General features: G+C 39.4%; 1 protein-coding gene across 1 annotated transcript in view; it reads left to right on the forward strand.

Moving 5' to 3' along the window:
• LOC121080537 (E3 ubiquitin-protein ligase UHRF2-like) overlaps positions 1 to 19,488 on the forward strand; it is a 68,818-nt gene that overhangs the window by 2,945 nt on the left and 46,385 nt on the right. The window contains exons 2-3 of the mRNA XM_040578615.1: positions 14,307 to 14,525; positions 16,973 to 17,082. Coding sequence (XP_040434549.1) covers positions 14,307 to 14,525; positions 16,973 to 17,082 — 329 coding nt within the window. The remainder of the gene's footprint in view (positions 1 to 14,306; positions 14,526 to 16,972; positions 17,083 to 19,488) is intronic.

Genomic DNA, 19,488 nt, shown 5'->3' on the forward strand with positions numbered 1-19,488 from the left:
GGCATAGTTGATAAGAAATACAAAGTGCATGCTCGGTGAGGGGTGGTCGTGCCTTACAGATGGGTAACTTTGGGATGGAGGTGTGTGTTAGTATTATAACGAGACTATAATGAGCAAGGTTCATCTAGAGGAGAATAGTTTCACCACAGTTGTTGGCCCAGCAACAGACATCATCTCATATATTTTCCATTTGACAGATGCTATGCAGCTTATTGGCTGTACGGTACCATCAAGTTCCCAGTCCTGCAGGGAGTACAGCAGAGCCTGGAGAGGTGTCTCCACTCCACCCTCCATTGCTCCTCTAGGATAGCAGGTTGTGTTGCCTAGGGAACCATGGTGGAGTAGATTCCATGCATGACAACCATCTGAGAAAGTGGCAACTGTATTTTTCCCTAAAAAGGTTGTTATAATACTACAACTTCTATTAGGTCCCAGTTTTCTATAGTTTCCACCCTCCAAGTGATTTTCCCACGGTGAGAAAACTTGTGCATCGAGATACAGTTTAAAAGGTGAAGCAAAAGCTGTGCACACAAGCCAAGCAAAAAGAATTCATTCACTAACTCCCATCAGCAGGCAGATATCCAACCACTTCTTGGAAAGCAGGGCTGCAGTACAAATAAAGGTTGCTTGGGAAGACAAATGTCATAACCACAAACATCCCCCACCCCTTCCTCCTCTTCCCCTGAGCTTTTATTGCCCAGCACAATGTCATGTGGCATGGAATATCCCTTTGGTCAGTTTGGCTCAGCTGTCCCAGCAGTGTCTCCTCCAAACTGCTTGCACACACCCAGCCTACTTGCTGCAGGTACAGAGTGGGAAACAGAAGATCTTGATGCTGTGCAATTAACACTCGGCAATAGCCAAAAAACCTGTGTGTTATCAACACTGCTTTGGTCACAAAACCAAAGTACAATACCATACAAGCCTGCTATGAAGAAAGTTAACTCCATCCCAGCCAGATCATGTACAGGGGGGTTAAGTCCATCTCAGGACTAACCCCTCACAGTTTATTCCTTTAGCACAAAGCATTGCTTTCTGTTTTCTGTTTTCATTACACCTGTACATCTCCATCACATCCCTGAGACTCTTACAGCAGTGGTTTACATATCGCTCTGCTAGTATTTCCTCTACATCCAGTTTTAAATGTATGGGAGCAATCCTCAGTTTCCCCCTTCTAGTTGCAAGTACCATGAGAACAGCTACCAGATCAACCAAACCTAAATCAAGGAAGTTTTAGAACTCATTATGAAGATTAAAAAAAAAAAAAGTCAAACTTAATGAAGACTCTACAACTCTAGCTAGCTTTACTGATGATCCCAACTGTGCCCTAAACTATCACCCATCCATGCAGACTAGTTCAGCTATAAGATCTTGTTATTCCACTTTTGAAATTAAAACATGCCATACTAACGTAATGGCTGAAATACAGATAACTAATTTGTTTGACCTCTGACAGTCTACTTCGAGAATCAGAAGTCAGGCTCATTTTCTCTACTTCTCAAGTAAACTGTTTTCCACAAATAGCCAGAGAAGAGACCTTGTGCACTCACAAAAGTAGAAGCACGCTAAGCAGGATTTAATTAATATCAGCCTGTTTTAAACTCAAACACAATAATATAGCATAATTAGTAAACATGTAAGTATTATTGTACCCAGGAAGAACAGTATTGCATTGGTAGTAACAGACCACATGCTTTATGTGAACTGCAAGATCACACAGAGGCTTGTTATCAACTTGGTATGAGAACTAGCTGAGTGAACCAGAGCTTGGCATTAGGTGTCTACTACTGGGAAATTAGTCCCTGCCTCTGCTGCCCCACACACCCCCAGCACTGGGCAGTACATAGACCAGGGACAGAAGCCAAAGGCTAAGAACCGTCTGTCTAGAAACTCAAACATCTTACAGAACTACAAGATCAGAAATGGGGAGGGGAGGGATGACAGACAACAGTCAAGTCACCTACTTCTGTTCCAGCTTCTCTTGTCAGAGCTCTGGAGCCTGATCACCTCATGACTAAGACCACTGAGGATTACATGCTATCAACTTCATGGTACTGCGTACTCACAACTGACTTACACGCACAATATGTTTGTTAAGAACTGCCTGCTTTAAATATGTAGTAATAAGTAAAAAGTTAGACATTACCACAAAATGTGGTTAATGTACATCAGCCTAGTCAAATTTTGTTTTAAACTGAATTATCAAGCTTCTAAACACTCCCATTAGTGATCTGTGATGAGATCCTTAACAATATACAAAAACACATACATATGCTGACTCACACTTCAAGACCGATGCTGTTTGTATCCGACTTCATCTGAGCAGCATGGGTTTGTCTGCAGCCATCTGCTTTGACATACCCTCACAAAACCTGGCTCTTATGTGCCTTGTTGGGCAGTAACAAGATTGTGCAAAACATAACCAACATGACACAAAACCTATTTGTTTCCTTCTGGTTTTAAGTACATTTCAGAGTGCAAGTTCACACTCTGGTCATGAATGATCACCTCTTAGTGATAGCAAACTGTTATTTCTCACAGTTATTCTTGTTCATACAGGTATGTGCTTCATTTGTTACAGGACAGAAATCTTGCCCCATCTTACATTGCTCAGCTTAAGCTAGCATTGCTATGCTCATTTATAGTAAAAAGTCTCATCTTAAGAGTCAAGCTCCCTAAAAATACAACACATCAGATACTCCTTTCCCCCCCCAACATAATACTTACGCCTCACTCTAATACTCAAACACTGTACATATTTATTTAAAGCAGCTTAAAAGACATTACACCTTTCATCAGCAAAAATACAGCCCAAGACAATCTCTTTGGATAGAGATGTGCCCCACACTGATAAGGTGAGAAAATATCACAGAAAAAAACTTTTAACCAGTGATCTCCACTATCATTGGAACCAGGTGTAGATTAGGCACTTCTTGAGATATCACCTACAACTGACATCCTTCTCTGTAAAAAGCTGTTTGCAGCACCTAAAAGGACTAGAACGCTAAATTCATGCACAACTTCAATACAAGGGCACTCGGGAGTGCAAGGAGATGCAGGCTGCCGCTGTGCCTGGGCATAGTCCAAAGCCCACCTCCAGGAAGGATTCTAATGAGACCTCTGTCTGTCCTCTTCTGGTGGATGGAAAGTGTTCAGAGTCCACAGTCCCTGAAAACCCTTAGTCTGTGATGTGGCACCTAGGCCTTGGAAACCACTTGCAACGCACACACAGAAAATGTTTTCCTTATACCCAGATGGGGCATCGAGAGGGCAGGAACCCAAGGAAAACACCTGCATTCTCTTGCCTGGTCAAAAAAGTAAAGCAAGGGATTTCCTCCCCTTCATACCCCATTGTCTGCTCTGTCACTATAGGTGTGATAAACTGAAGGAGTTACTGCATGTAACTTCTGTTGACTCTTGAGGATCACCATAGGATTTTAAAAGAAAGTCAATAAATAAGAAAACACCTTTACTAACCATTGTTGTATCTAGTAATATTTTTTTATTCAAGTTTTACTGACATGGATTCTTTAGTGAAAGTGAGTAAACTGAAAATTTTACAGTATTTTCTTAGTTCTTGAGCCTTTTAGGAGTATGGAGGTTTTATTATATTAGCTTTATTTACATAACCCTGCATATTCCCATTTTCTGCTGCCTTAGTTGCATACTCATCTTTTATATTTGAGAGTGTATGTTTTAATTTAATATTGTGGTCTTTCATATAAATAACATGTTTAAATATAGGATGAAATTTTACATGGAGTAAGTAGCACTACCTATACTGAATCTATTTTCTCCATGCTTATTTTGGTTTGCTATTTAGGACAAGTGAAAGGGAAAGAGATAAATAGTCTTTATGGTGGAGGTCATAAGATGGGAAAGATATTTTTTTTTGGTGGAATTACAGTATTAGATATATCTGAGGTCAGAAGTTTACTATAAAAGTACAATTTATTCTTTACGTGATGTACTAAGGAACAGCATTATCATGCTTAATGTACTTGGACATGATTCTAAAAGTGTGAGTTAGATTCAGTCTCAAAGTCTTGTGACAAATGGTGTTCCAGTTATAAAAAAGTATCTGGATGTTCATTCTGTGATGTTTGGTATGGACAAATATGAATGTTATCTTCTTCCCTCCTGTGTCCCATTCAATATAAATATTGGTGTGCCTTAGGCTATTGAAAGGATTCCTTAGACTAGGCTTAATGTGTGTGGTAACAATTGTAAAAGCCTCTGCACCTGTTAGTCTTTTAACAATGAGATTTCTTACATGTTGGGCAGAAATTGTGACACCTAGAGGGGGAAGATATATTCAGTTGACACCCTTTTTGCCCTCATATCTATAAAGCTAGATCACCCCATTACTAAATGTTGTAGAACAGAGAGATGAAGAAGTCATGTAAACAGTGTGGGTTTTGCAGTACTTAAGAACATACTTGCTTTTTATCCCTGTTCCAGCTTCTAGATAACAGAGGTGTAGATTTAGACTAAAACCAGATTAATGTCTTCATTATTCAAGTAGACTGACTTTTTAATTTCATTAGGTGAATTGTTAAAAGGTTACACATAGGTATTTTTCTAAAGAAACTACAATTATACTTTCCTTAGACCATGTCACCTTGAATTTTTCCTTTTTCATAAATCAGGAACGTTTTTCTTAAATTGATAATACTATCTGAGATCAGATGCATGTCTGTGCTGGAAGAGAGGAAGGGAAAAAAATGACTGTGACTTCTCATATAATTACTTCAGGACTAACTTGGCATCCAGAGCAGAGAAAAGCATGGAGTAATAAGAATGAATATTGTTCCTTTACAGTTCTCCTGTGGCCTGGAAGTTCAGAAGTCAAGCACAAATGAGTGAAGATAAGGGCTCCCAAGTGTGCTTTGGTTTTGTTAAGTTTCTTAATAGACTCCTGGAAGACATGTAGTGGAAGACATGTAGTTCAGAGCTGATGGAAGAGTTATATATAAAAAAAAAAAAAATCACTTTCAAAAGCCTGATTGTTTGGCAGTTGAATGTTCCATTCTAGAATGTGCATGATTTCTAGGAAATTTTTTCTGTGGCCATCTGAAAAACAATTAATTTCAGAAGAAATTTTGTTGTCACAATAGACCTTGAGACATGCACTTGTAAGCAGCATCCATTAGAGAAGTATGTAAAAGGCCTCTTGAGTCATCAAGCATCTTGTGAAAACATAAAGTCAAATCTTTACAGCATTCTACACATGGAACCAGAAAACTAGATGCTGAGAGGGAAAGTTTCACCCATCTTTAAGTTATCTGTTCCTTCAAAGGAATGTTTCTCAACTTAAGTCTCTGAGCAGGCAGTAACAGAAGAAGCTCAGTGATAACTACCTTCTTTTTTCTTTTCTGGAGAGTAGCTATTTTCTCTTCTGTCTATAAAATCAGATATTTTGGGCGCCTGGTTTTGACACATGATCTTACTCTATTCGTGATGCCCAATAACATTCTTTTTTTAGAATCTTTTCATTGGATGTGTCTCAGAACAGAGATGGAATAGCTGTTTGGGATAAAAATGCTAGAAGTGCATCAGTAATACATTGTGAAAGATTTTTTTCAGAGTTCTTACTGGGATAAGAAAGATGGCACAGAACTGAATCTGGGACAACACAGCTCTTAGTGTTGAGTAACTTATTTACCAGAAAAGCTATAAATCACACTTGTTTAAATAATTTGCTTGATAATGACATCAGAATCCTCTCAATTTATATTGGTTATCTTTCTAGCCACACATATATACTGTTTACAGTGAGATTTCAGTAGATTTTTCTACTGTGTGAATAAACTATTTCTACTTTGTTTTTATCTGTCATCATCTTTAGTATTCTGAAGTTTAAGTCCTGTTTCAAATTTGCAGTTAAACTGATTCTCCCTCCACTATGTGCTACTTTATCTTTTTCCACGATTCTTTAAATAATTTTGCAAAAAGTTTTGTTGCAAGATAGGGGCTAATTCCAATCAGTATATTAAACTCATCTGTTTTAGTTTTTGGAAGTCTGTTGGACTATAATGTTCTGCCATTTTCCAGGCTTTGCAATAAAAAAGTAATTATCTTACAGTTGCTTTATAGATAATTTTTATTACCTGTAGATAAATCTGTTTTATTGATTCTGTGCGTATTTTAATTCAAAGTAGCTATTTTGATTATCTCATAGCTGTAGAATAGCTGTTCTTTTGAAGGAAAACTGCAAGACAAAAGGTAAACACAAAAAGCAAGTAAAAAAAGTTTTATAAATCATAGAGTTATGTCCCATGATACTGTCATTTGAATAGCAGTTCTATCACAAGTACCTCTCTTATGACATTATTCATATCCTACAGTTTGATAAATTAGAAAGGAGCAGCAAATGGTGGGGAAAACCACTCTTTTGCTTTAGCTTTGTTATTAAAGATAGATGTGTTTATATTGGGTCATTGGTTTATATAGAGATACAAACACATTTAAACTGTTGTGGTTCCTGGTGTGGTGTGCTTCCCACCCCCCAAATCAACTTGAATAATGTTTCAACAAATTCAAGCCAAATTCTGTGTAGCTGCCCAGTAGAAGGTAAACAATACTAGAGACAGGGTATTAGTTCTCAGTTTTTTCCCTAATTCATCTATGCAGTAACAAACCAGGGTGTAAGATTTAATAGAAGATATCTAAAGGCAAAACCCATTTAAAGAGAATGTTTCAATTCATGTCAGTGGACCTTGAATCAACTGTTGAAGAGTAGACATACAACTTTGTCAGAGCCCTCACATTTAAGCTGCTGTCAACAGCAGAAATTTCTTTATGCAACAATGAAGTAAGCTACAATGTATATTTTTTTGAAGATCTTTGAATTATATTGTTCACTACAGATAGGCATGTTGGAAAGTGACTGAATCATGCTTCCTTAATAAGATTAGAGTTTTGCCATTATGGTCTAACAAACTAGGCTACTTGTTATAGGACATTAATACAATAAAGTATGTGTGTGCTTGTTAAAATTTTCATAAATAAATAAATAATGGGAATTAGTATAAGATTTATCATTCATATTAATATTCCTTAAATAAAAGTGTTTATAATAGCAGTTGTCTCCAGGTAGTAGGTACTTTCTTTTCAATTTTTAAACCTGTGCTGTGACATGATTAGAACATATAGTTTTAAAAGCTAGTACTATTTTTATGGTGGACGCCTGTTTTTACTGTGCAGCATCAGAAATGAACTTAACTAGAATTGATGGGGGAAGGGGATACCAACAGGAGAGCTGAAGGTAAGCCAAGGCATGGTGTCACCAGAGGGTGGCAATGCTAGTGGGAACATTTATGCTGCTCCTGGGAGCACAGAGAGCTCAGGAGCACATCTGAAATGCTTATACACCAATGCACGCAGTATGAGAAATAAACAGGATGAACTGGAAGTGTTGGTCAGCTCCCAGAGCTAGAATATCATTGGTATTAGTGAGACTTGGTGGAATGAGTCCCATGATCAAAGTGCTGGGATGGAGGGCTACAGGCTGTTCAGGAGATATAAGCAGGGCTGGCGAAGTGGAGGAGTTGCACTATATATAAGGGAGAGGTTTGACTGTACAGCCTTTACAGTTACTGATGATGTGGTTGAGAGGCTCTGGGTGAGGATTAGGGGGATGGAAAACAAAGGAGATGTTGTAGTGGGCATCCACTACCAATCACCCAGGCAGGATGTAAGCACTGATGAGTTATTCTATAGGCAGTTAGGAGAAATCTCTGAATTGATAGCCCTTGCTCTTATGGGAGATTTCAACTTCCAGGCATCATCTGGGAATACCAAACTGCTGTAACAAACAAGTCTGGGAATTTATTGAAGTTTGTGGAAGATAATTTCATGTCATAAGTACTTAGAGAGCCAACTAGGAAAGATGCCCTCCTAGGCTTGCTATTTCTGAATAGAGATGGACTCATGAGAGATATGATGGTAGGTGGCTGTCTTCGTCACAGGGATCAAGAATTGGTTGAGTTTAAAATTTTCAGTGTAATGAGAAAAAAAGATAACAGAGTTGCTACCCTGGATTTCAGGAGAGCAAACTTTAAGCTATTCAGGGAGCTATTTAGCAGTGTCCCCTGGGGATCTGATTTTGAGGACTTAGGAGTCCGAAAGTACTGATCAGGTTTTAGGAACCACCTTTTAGAAGCACAGGAGCAAGCAATCCCATTGTGTCGATATATTAGGTTTGCGTGGCAAGGTTTTGGTAGTGGACCGGGGCTACAGGAGTGGCTTCTATCAGAGAGAGATCCAGGAGGCTTGCATGGATGAACAAGGAGCTCCTGGACAAAATCCAACACAAAAAGGAAGCCTACAGGGGGTGGAAGCAGGGATAGGTAGCCAGGGAGGAGTACAGAGAAACTGCCCAAGCAGCCAGGGGATCAGGTTAGGAAAGCGAAAGCCCTGATAGAATTAAATCTGGCCAGAGATGTCAAGGGCAACAAGAAAAGCTTCTATAGGTATGTCAGTGATAAAAGACAGACTAGGGAAAACATGGACCCTCTCCGGAAGGAAACGGGAGACCTGGTTACCTGGGACATGGAGAATTCTGGCTGAGGTACTCAAGGACTTTTTTGCCTTGGTCTTCACCAGCAAGTGCTCCAGCCACACTACTCAAGTCACAGAAGTCAAAGGCAGGGACTGGGAGAATGTAGAACCACCCATCATAGGAGAAGATCAGGTTCAAGACCATCTAAGGAACCTGAAGGTGCACAAGTCCATAGGACCTGATGAAAGACATCTGCGAGTCCTGAAGGAACTGGCATATGATATGAAGTGGCTAAGCCACTGTCCGTCATATTTGAGAAGTTGTGGTAGTCTGGTGAAGTTCCTACGGAATGGAGAAGGGGAAACACAACCCCCATTTCTAAAAAGGGAAATAAGGAAGAATCAAGAAACTACTGGCTAGTCAGTCTCCCCTCTGTGCCTGACAAGATCATGGAGCAGATCCTCCTGGAAACTATGCTAAGGCAGATGGAAATTAAGGAGGTCACTGGTGACAGCAAACATGGCTTCACTAAGGGCAAATCATGCCTGAAAAATTTGGTGGCCTTCTATAATGGGGTTACAGCACTGAGAGATCAGGGAAGAGCAACTGACATCATCTATGTGGACTTGTGCAAAGCTTTTGACACTGTCCTGCATGGCATCCTTGTCTCTAAACTGGAAAGACATGGATTTGATGGGTGGACTACTCGGTGGCTAAGGAATTGGCTGGATGGTTGCACTCAAAGAGTTGTGGTCAACAGCTCAGTGTCCAAGTGGAGACTGGTGATGAGCGGCATTCCTTGGGGGTCTGTACTGGGTCCGGTGCTGTTCAAAATCTTTGTCAGCAACGTAGACAGTGGGATCAAGTGCACCCTCAGCAAGTTTGCAGATGACACTAAGCTGAGTGGTGCAGTTGACATGCCTGAGGGAAGGGATGCCTTCCAGAGGGACCTGAACAAGGTTGAGAGGTGGCCCTGTGCAAACCTCATGAAGTTCAACAAGGCCATGTGCAATGTCCTTCACCTGGGTCGGGGCAACCCCCAGTATCAATGCAGACTAGGTGGAGAATGGATTGAGAACAGCCCTGAGGAGAAGGACTTGGGGGTGCTGGTGGATGAAAAGCTCAACATGGTCAGACAATGTGCACTTGCAGCCCAGAAAGCCAACTGTGTCCTGGGCTGCATCAAAAGAAGCATGGCCAGCAGGTCAAGGGAGGTGATTCTCCCCCTCTACTCCACTTTTGTGAGACCCCACCTGGAGTACTGCTTTCAGCTCTGGAGCTGCCAACATAAGGAGGACATGGACTTGTCTGAACGAGTCCAGAGGAGGGCCATGAAGATGATCAGAGGGCTGGAGCACCTCTCCTATGAAGAAAGGCTGAGAGAGTTGGAGTTGTTTAGCCTGGAGAACAGAAGCCTCCAGGGAGACCTCACAGCAGCCTTCCAGTACCTAAAGGGGGCTTATAAGAAAGCTGGAGAGGGACATTTTACAAGGCTCTGTAGTGATAGGTCAGTGGATAATGCTTTTAAACTAAAAGATGGTAGATTTAGATTAGCTATTAGAAAGAAATTCCTTACTGTGAGGGTGGTGACACTGGAACAGATTGCCCAGAGAAGTTGTGGATGCCCCATCCCTGGAAGTCTTTAAGGCCAGGCTGGATGGGGCTTTGAGCAACCTGGTCTAGTTGAAGGTGTCCCTGCCCATTGCAGGGGGGCTGGAACTAGCTGATCTTTAAGGTCCCTTCCAATCCAAACCATTCTATGATTCTATGATTCGATGTCTGACAGAGCCAGTGCCAGATGGCTCCAAAACACACCCACCTTGGCTAAGGCTGAGCCAAGCGGCAACGGTGGCAGCACCTCTGTCATAACATATTTCAAAAGGAAAAATAATAATAAAAAAAAAAAAAACCAACAAGCCTGCAGGAGAAACAGCTGCAGAGAGAGGAGTGAGAATATGTGAGAGCAACAACTCTGCAGACACCAAAGTCAGTGAATAAGGAGGGAGAAGAGTTGCTCCAGGTGTATCTGAAGGAGTCTGTGACCCTATGAAGAGCCTGTGCTGGAGCAGGGTCCTGGCAGTATCTGTGACCCTGTGGGGAGAGGAGCCCACACTGAAGCAGATTTTCTGGCAGGACCTCTGACCCCATGGGGGACCCACGCTGGAGCAGTCCATTCCTGAAGGACTGCACCCTGTGGAAGGACATATGCTGGAGCAGTTCATGAAGAACCGCAGCTTATCAGAAGGACTCACACTGGAGAACTTTGTGGAGGATTGTCTCCCATGGGAGGGACCCTGCGCTGGAGCAGGGGAAGAGTGTGAGGAGTCCTGCCCCTGAGGAGGAAGATGCAGCAGAGACAATGTGTGATGAACTGACCGCAACCCCCATTCCCCATCCCCCTGCACCGCTCGGGGGGAGGAGATAGAGAATTTGGGTAAAGTTAAGCCTGGGAAGAATGAGTGGGTGGGGGGAAGGTGTTTTAAGATTTAGTTCTTATTTTCTCATTATCCTACTCTGGTTTGATTGGTAATAAATTAAATTAGTTTTCCCCAAGTTGAGTCTGTTTTGCCCATGACAATAATTGGTGAGTGATCTCATCCTGTCCTTATCTTGACCCACAAGCCTTTCATTATATTTTCTCTCCCCTGTCCAGTTAAGGAGGAGGAGTGATAGAGCAGCTTTGGTGGGCACCTGGCATACAGCCAGGGTCAAACCAACACAGTCAAAAGTCAAGCAAGTAGGGCAGAAGACCATCCTTTCTGATCAGGGAACTCCTTGTGTAGCTCAAGAGGAAAAAGAAATTGTATTATCTCTGAAAGTGAGGTCAGGCTTTGCAGGAAGATTACAGAACTGTGTTTCATATATGCAGGGAGAAGATATGAAAGGTCAAAGCTCAACTAGAGTTGAAAGTGACCAGTATTGTGGCAGGGAACAAGAAGGTCTTTTTCAAGTACATTAATAACAAGAAGAGGTCTAAGGAAAACATTGGACCAATACTTGCTGAAGATGGTCACCTGACTAATAGGCATGAAGAAAAAGTGGGAGGCATTCAATGCTTTTATTTTCTAAGTCTTTAATAATACTGATAGACCTTGGTATGACTGGTCCACTGAGTTGGAGGACCATGATTGTGGGAACAGTGACTTTCCATTTGTGGACACTGAAATTGTAAGGGACCAGCTGTATCAGCTGAATGTACATAAGTCCATGGGGCCTGATGAGATTCATCCCAGAGTACAGAAGGTGCTAGCAGATGTTACAGCAGGACCCCTTTTGATGATCATCTACTAAAGGACTTAGGAGTCTAAGGAGGTGCCTGGTGACTGGAAACTAGCCAATGTTATTCCATCTCATAAGAAGGGTGTGAGGGAAGACCCAGGGAACTACAGACCTATTAGTCTAACCTCAGTTCCTGGAAAAATTATGGAGAAGATCATACTGGGTGCTATTGAAAGGCTTTTAAAGAACAATGCAATCATCAGGCACAGTCAACATGGGTTATCAAAGGAAAAATCCTGTCTAACTGATTTTATATCCTTCTATGATAAGGTCACATGCTTAGTGGATGAAGGGAAGGTGGTAGATGTACCTTTTCTCGATTTTAGCAAGGCTTTTGATACTTTTGATACTGTCCCTCACAACATCCTTCTGGACAAGTTGTCCTAGCAGGTTTGCTGACGATACCAAACTGTGAGGTGCTGTTGACTCTCTCAAGGGACAAGAGGCCTTGCAGAGGGATCTAGATAGATTGGAGCATTGGGCTATGATTAATGGGATGAAATTTAACAAGTCCAAATGCCTGATTTGGCACCTAGGATGGAGTAATGCCAGGCACAAGTACAAATTGGGAGAGGAGTGGCTGGAGAGCAGCTCTGCAGAAAGGGATCTGGGGGTGCTGGTCAACAGCAGGCTCAATATGACTCAGCAGTGTGCTCTCGGCAGCCAAGAGGCTAAACCACATCCTGGAGTGCATCAAACGTAGTCTAATCAGCCAGTCAAAAGAGGTGATTATCCTGCTGTATTCAGCATTGGTGCAGCCTCACCTTGAGTACTGTGTGCAATTCCGGGCCTCTCCATTTAAAAAGGATGTTAAGGTACTCAAATGCATCCAGAGGAGGGCAACAAAGCTGGTGAAAGGGCTGGAAGGCATGTCCTATGAGGAGCAGCTAAGGACTTTGGGCTTGTTTAGTTTGGAGAAAAGGAGTCTGAGGCACAACCTCATTGGTCTCTACAGCTTCCTGAGGAGGGGAAGAGGAGAGGGAGGAGCTGATCTCTTCTCCCTGGTATCCAGTGATAGGACTCATGGGAATGGTTCAAGGCTGCATCAGGGGAGGTTCAGACTTGACATTAGGAAGCATTTCTTTACTGAGAGGGTGGTCAAACAGGCTACCTAGAGAGGTGGTCAATGCTCTATGCCTGTCAGTGTTTAAGAAGCATTTGGACATTGTCCTTCACAACATGCTTAACTTTTGGTCAGCCCTGAATTGGTCAGGCAGTTGGACTAGATGATCATTGTAGGTCCCTTCAAACTGAACTCTTCTATTCTGTTCTATTCTATCATAACATGTTTTACTTTAAGAGGTTATATTTCTATCTTTTTATAACAGTACAACTTCCTTTTCCTGTGGTTTTTTTGTCCATATTGCACATTTTTTCAGCACATAGGTAAACTATGCAACCTCTACAGTCGCTGCAAAATGGCTTTACACAGAGAATTTAAGATTATGTTGTTAAACACAATTGGCACCTCCAAAACCTGAAGCACCTCTATTTTTATTTGTTTTGTGCTCTTTAATTGTAGTACAAGCCTATTCAAATAGCTCTACTTTAATTGTTCTAAAGGAATGTGTCTCAACTTGAAAAGGGAATAGATAGCTCACTAGAAATTGTTCATAATATAGCTAGGATGGGGGGTGGGTGGTGTGTTGGGATTATCAGGCTTCTGGTTAAAAGAAAACAAAAACTGCTAAAAAAACCAAAATCTCATAAATGTCTTTTGGTTAACTGTTTTTTTTTTTTCTTTCTGCCTATTTTTTATTTCTTATAAATTTGCAAACCTTACTGTATCTCATTAAGAGAAATCCTGAAGTAATGCTTCTCTGATTTAATATAATGGGGTTTTAATTTTATAACTCAGGAGAGAAAACAGTTTAAAACTATTAGCTGCTGTGTCTATTAGAGATTCTTAGAAATAGTCCTGATTTTGGTTACAGATTTCTGCACTTAGCCATTTTTTTAAACATTGTTTGGTAAATGGAATGTGGACTCGTGTAATCTTCATCAGGAGATTTGTTTTATACATGCTGTGTTTGTAGGGTTCTTTTTTTTTTTTAATAAGCTAACACTGTCTTAGCTATGTCATTACTGAAATTGGTGGAAATGTAACAAATGTATGAAAGCCAAGTTAAGCTAGAATTTAGCAGTTTTGCAGATTCAAGTTTTAATCTTTGTTGCTTTTTCACTGTTGGCTTAATTGCATCCTTTGACTTTACTGAGAACAAATTTGATCTGTGCCTGTATGGAAACTTGAACTTCTAAAAAGAAATCATCAAATACTCATGGATTTTTTTTTTTCTTTGCATTGCTGGATGCTTTTTCCTCTATGAGATCGATCAAGTCACTAGTCTGCATTTAGACTAATATAAAATTTAGAAAAAACATACTAGATCAAATTTTTAAACAGTTAAGCTTTAACACTCCCAAAAGTTATTTTGAAAATTGTGCTTTTGAAAAACGTCTTAAACTTACTTCTTAGTACTTTGGGAGTACTAATTGTCACTTCTGTTCGGTTTTGCCTTTAAAGGTATCCAGAGAATGGCATAGTAGAAATGGACACCAAAAATCTTCGACCACGAGCAAGAACCATTCTGAAGTGGAGTGAACTAAAAGTGGGTGATGTGGTGATGGTTAACTACAATGTTGAGGCTCCAGAAGAAAGAGGATTCTGGTTTGATGCAGAAATTACCTCTCTGAGAGAAATTTCAAGGACTAACAAAGAAGTTTATGCTAAAATTCTGCTGGGGTAAGGTTTCTTTGGCTAATATGGAAAGTCTATTTACATTTTTAAACAAGTGTCACGGATGGAGTGATGCACTTCACTTGTAAGAGAGTGGCAGCAATATATTTACTGATATAAAACAGTGAGTTAAGAAAGTTCAATGGTAAATGCAACAGTGGTTGAACAAGATTTGATGGCAAGGTACACTTGATTATTTACTGCATAGAAGACAGGATCAGACAAACTGTCAGGGAGAACCTCCCATTGAGTCATGAGGTTCAGAAAGGACCCCTTTTCTTTCTAAATTCCTTCTTAGAGAGGAGTCTAAGTGCGGCTGGATCCAATCCTAGTCCCAGACTTGGTCAACAGTTTATGCCTAAATGATTATATGTGCACAATCAATCACTTAGCTAAGATTTCATAGTTTAGCATTCTATAAATCACTTACTGAGGATCTGTTGCAGCAAGGAATCTCTCAACCTCGAGAAGTAACCTTGAGAGGTGTCTCTACTCGGGGAGATCCTAGTGTGCAGCCCCCTGCCATGCAGGAGAGCTCAAAAGACTGTCAACTATTTATAAAGTAAGATGATTGACTTATAGTCATATTTGCATACCAGCAAGACATCCGGTTTACCATTCCAGACAGCCCTTGGCTACCATGTTGCCATCCATCCCCCAAAGTCCACAGTAAGTTGGATGCAGCTCGGGGGGGGGGGGGGGGGAGCACACCGCTACAAAAAGCAAACAAAACCTAAATCTTTTAGGTTTTGTGTGCTACTTATCATTAGATTAACATTAACATACTGTATTTCTGCAGCTGAGCCAGGTCTGGGGTTCACATGTGAAGAAAATTCCTTTAGAACCTTTGATAAGTGCCTTAATTCCCCTAGCGGAATCTGTCATTTCTCAATAGACCACAATGAATATGCTGAGACGATACTCCTTTCGTTCTTTGCCAGGCCCATTGTTGATGATCCACGACATAGATCACGGATCTGGCGATATTAATATAGTGGATTCCATGAGCCAGATTTTCCCATTTCCTGAAAAATTAGTGAATCAAGAATCATAGGAAATTGGGATTTCTTCTTCAGAGTAGCAGAATGTCAAAGTAGGCAATCTACAAGAAAAAAACAAAATGCATCCTGTCTAGGCTACAAGCCAAGTGGCAAGTAGTTATTTGAGTTGCTCTTTTCAGAATTCCTTGATACAAAACTGGTCCTAGTACCCCTGTAATTAGAGCTGTGGTGATGGTGTTGCTAGGGGGAATACATGCTCATACTGTAGTACCTACAAGAGCTTGTGAAAGTGGCAAAAGGAGGAACTTCTGCAATAGATGACTTAAGGATCATTGGTAGCTGCAGAATAGGGAAAGGAGAGAAGGGTGAGAACAAAATGGTTGGGAATTCAAGGTTGGACTCTGTTGATGATAGTGGAGATACCAAAACCCCAGGGCTGAACAGTAATGGATTGTGCACATCCTTATGGAAAGAAGCATTGCAGAGGACATCATGAAGAATAAGATGCAAAACTTTAAGTGTAAGGGGCTGTTGTGACCCAACAGACTTCCCACCTGCTACTCAGAGCAGGGAATCCACTTCACCAGTTATGGGTCCAGGCGGTGCAAACAAACACTAGGACTCACAGTGTCATTAATATGATTACTTTAATAAACACCATAAATCAATGCCCACAAGCAAACCACTATCCCTGTTGATATAATGGAGACAGTGATCATATGTTGATCACCCTCAAAAGTATTGTAATAAACAACACACAGAAAGGAAAAAAAATAGACTACAGAGTTGATTAAAACATTATAATAAGCTACAAGTGAAAGAAAGTAAATAGACATACGACCTGCTCAGAGGGAAAGCACAGCATGATGATGACAGGGAATCTCAGGCTGGCTAAGAGGGAGATCCATTGAGTGCTCTGAGTCAAGATTTTATACCCTTGCAGTCATGTAGGCTTTTTGTATGGATAACTTTGATAAGTAAGCCTTTTTTTTAATCAGTTTAGCTATAACACAAAGGTGTTACAACACTGGATGTGTGCCCCCCCTTAGCTGATTGATAGTTTTTATCTTTTGGGCTTTGTTCCCTTTGAGATGGAGAGTGTGAGCAAGGCATTTTTATCACATATGTACAGTAGGGATCAAGGGCTTGAGAAAGGAGAAACTACGTGGCCTACGCCCAGTCCTGCTCCTCCCTTATGGCTTCAATGGCAGTTTCCCTTCTTCAGCACATTTTGTTGATTTTTCCAAACAACAGCCTGAACCTTAAAACTGTACACTGTGTTTTGATTTTGCTACATGTTAGAGCACTGCATTGAATTTTGTTTGTGAAGTCAATAAAAACTATTTTATCATTGATAAAACAGATGCCAGTTAACCATATTACTTTGCTTAGGGTTTGCCAATTACAGAGACTAAGACTGAGAAACAGAGTTCAATGTACTTTATTTTTCAGAGAACCAGAAGATTCAATAAATGACTGCAGAATCCTTTTTATAGAGGAAATGTACAAGATTGAAAAGCCAGGAGCTTATCCACTGACATTTGGAGATGGAGATTTCAAAAGTATGGTTTTTTAATTGCATTATTAAAAATGTTAGTTAAATATTTGAATAACATTTACAAATTAAGAAATCAGAGCACAGAATTAATTTAATTAAGGTTTCTTATCTGTGTAATAAAATAATTGGATGTAATTACATGGAATTTTGGTTTGAAAAGTTTTTACTATAATGTAACTATTGCATGGCATATTGAGAATAAATTTTTGATGTAATATATCAACACATTAGTGCTATGAATATAATCTCATAAGCAGACTGATATTTTAGATGATCTGTATGGAGTGAGTTCATAGTCTGAGATAAGTTCCTAGGCAGGTATCCAAATCACAAAACTTACTATCATAATTGACATCTCATTTGAGTTCTTAACAGATGCAAAAGACTTAAAGAGTTAATACTGCTATCTTTAACCCTGGCATTATCTAAGAATGAAAAATTAGCTGTGTAGAGCAAGAAAGTGTCAAGCTTGCTAGAACTATGAAAAAAACCATTTATAATTGATTTTAGATTATTATTTGACCACTTATGTCCTTCTGAACACTAAATACACCATATCTCCTACCTTCCTTCCCCCAAAGGGCAGTTCTCAGTTTAACATTATATCTTAAGTTTAAAAATATGTGAAAGTTAAAGAACAGGAGTTATAAGACAGTGTGTATAATGGGAACACTGAGAGATTGATCTGTGGCATTATTGATAGATATTACTGAAGTTTAAAATAAGCAGATTTATTGCAGTTTAGTTTTCGTTTATAATCTAAGGCTAATATTTGTGTCATTTGTAGGTGTCATTAATTTACAAGACTTTATTTGCAGTATACTATTAAAGAAATTGTCATATTAAAAAACAGTTTTTAAAAAAAGAAAATTCCATTTGCAAATGTATTTGTAAAAGTAGAAATGTAATTTTCAATAAATGAAGGCATTTCAAGCAATCTATTTTTTTCATTGTTTATTGTTTATTTTTTCTCAGATTAGTCAATGAAAGCAAACCATCCATTCCATTTATGTCTCTTAGTCACTTTAAGGGTGATTCTCAACATTTTAAAATAATATTTTTGTGATAAATTGATAGTTTGAGAAATGTTTAAATTTAGAGAGTGTAAAACCAAGTTATATCTGCTTCACATTTATGTACCTAATTTATATATATAGTAAGTATATTTCTATTTTGTGAAACTGATTTTGAAGGGTATGTAAATTTCTCATGCTTTATTTAATTACATACACCCCTACCGTGCAGTGGAACCAAGTTTAAAGTTCTGTTTTACGTAAATCCTGTTTTATGTAAATGATTGCTTTAACACTGACTGCCTTTAGGTCATGGAATAGGCTTCAGGCCTTATTTATTTTACTTTCTATATTTTCCTGCACTGGCTCCCTATTTTATTGTATAAGAATCAAGTTTTCAGTTCCTACTCATTTTCAGTTCCTACTGTCATGTCTTATTTCTTTAATTGTCTCCTTATTTGTAACCTGTTCTCAAACCTCTCACATAATTGTGACCTTTGTATAAATCTGCACCTATATGGTTTTTATGCAATTCTTGATCCCCTTTTAATTTCTTTCAAGATTATTTTTTACAATCCATCATAATTAACTGTAACACAACAATATTAACTTAAATTTAAGCTCAAAGATTTAATTGTTAATTTACTGCTGGCTATGTAACTTTATTCCTCTGTCTTCATCTACTTTTTTCCACCCAAAGTCCAACTTCCTCACCACACTGTTTACTACATTTTCTCCTGCTGTTATTCTGAATTTTTTTGGGGTAAACTGTCCTGAATTTGTTCTGTGAAGCACAATGCACTATAGTTTTCTAATTGCTTATGGCTCAACTGATTTCTTTATTGCTCCTCTGTATTTGCCTACCAAGTCTGACACTACATTTACAAATTAGCCATGTAAATACATACAGCTCACTTAGTTTATTTGTATGCTAAGAACAACAGTAGAGTAGTATTTTAATAACAGTAGCTAGAATAGTAGACTTTGTTATGGAGCGGAGTCAGAGAATGTGCTGAAATTAAGAGCTCTAGAACATATTTCAGATGGTTTCATACAAAAATAAAAGGTTATTCTTAATTTATAGCATTTCTGACAGTCTAGAGCTACTATGTGTCAGAAAACAGTTCTGTTTATCCAAGTGAATAATATAATTAAATATTGCAGTAGTTCCAGAAAACCAGAAGATCAAGATGTAAACTTCATAGGATGGTTGAAGAAAAAGCGATATGGGGAAAAGAGAAGCTAATTTAAACTTTGGTTCATACTACTCATTTGCCCATTATTATCAAAGGTGTCTTGGTTCTCTAGCTCAGTGGACACCAAAGTGGGGTGCATGCAACCCAGGGGGTTTGCAAGATAATCCATTGGGGTGCAGGAAGAAAATATTTTTTTTTTAA

Source organism: Falco naumanni, chromosome W (assembly GCF_017639655.2).
Source record: "Falco naumanni isolate bFalNau1 chromosome W, bFalNau1.pat, whole genome shotgun sequence".
Taxonomy (NCBI): domain Eukaryota; kingdom Metazoa; phylum Chordata; class Aves; order Falconiformes; family Falconidae; genus Falco; species Falco naumanni.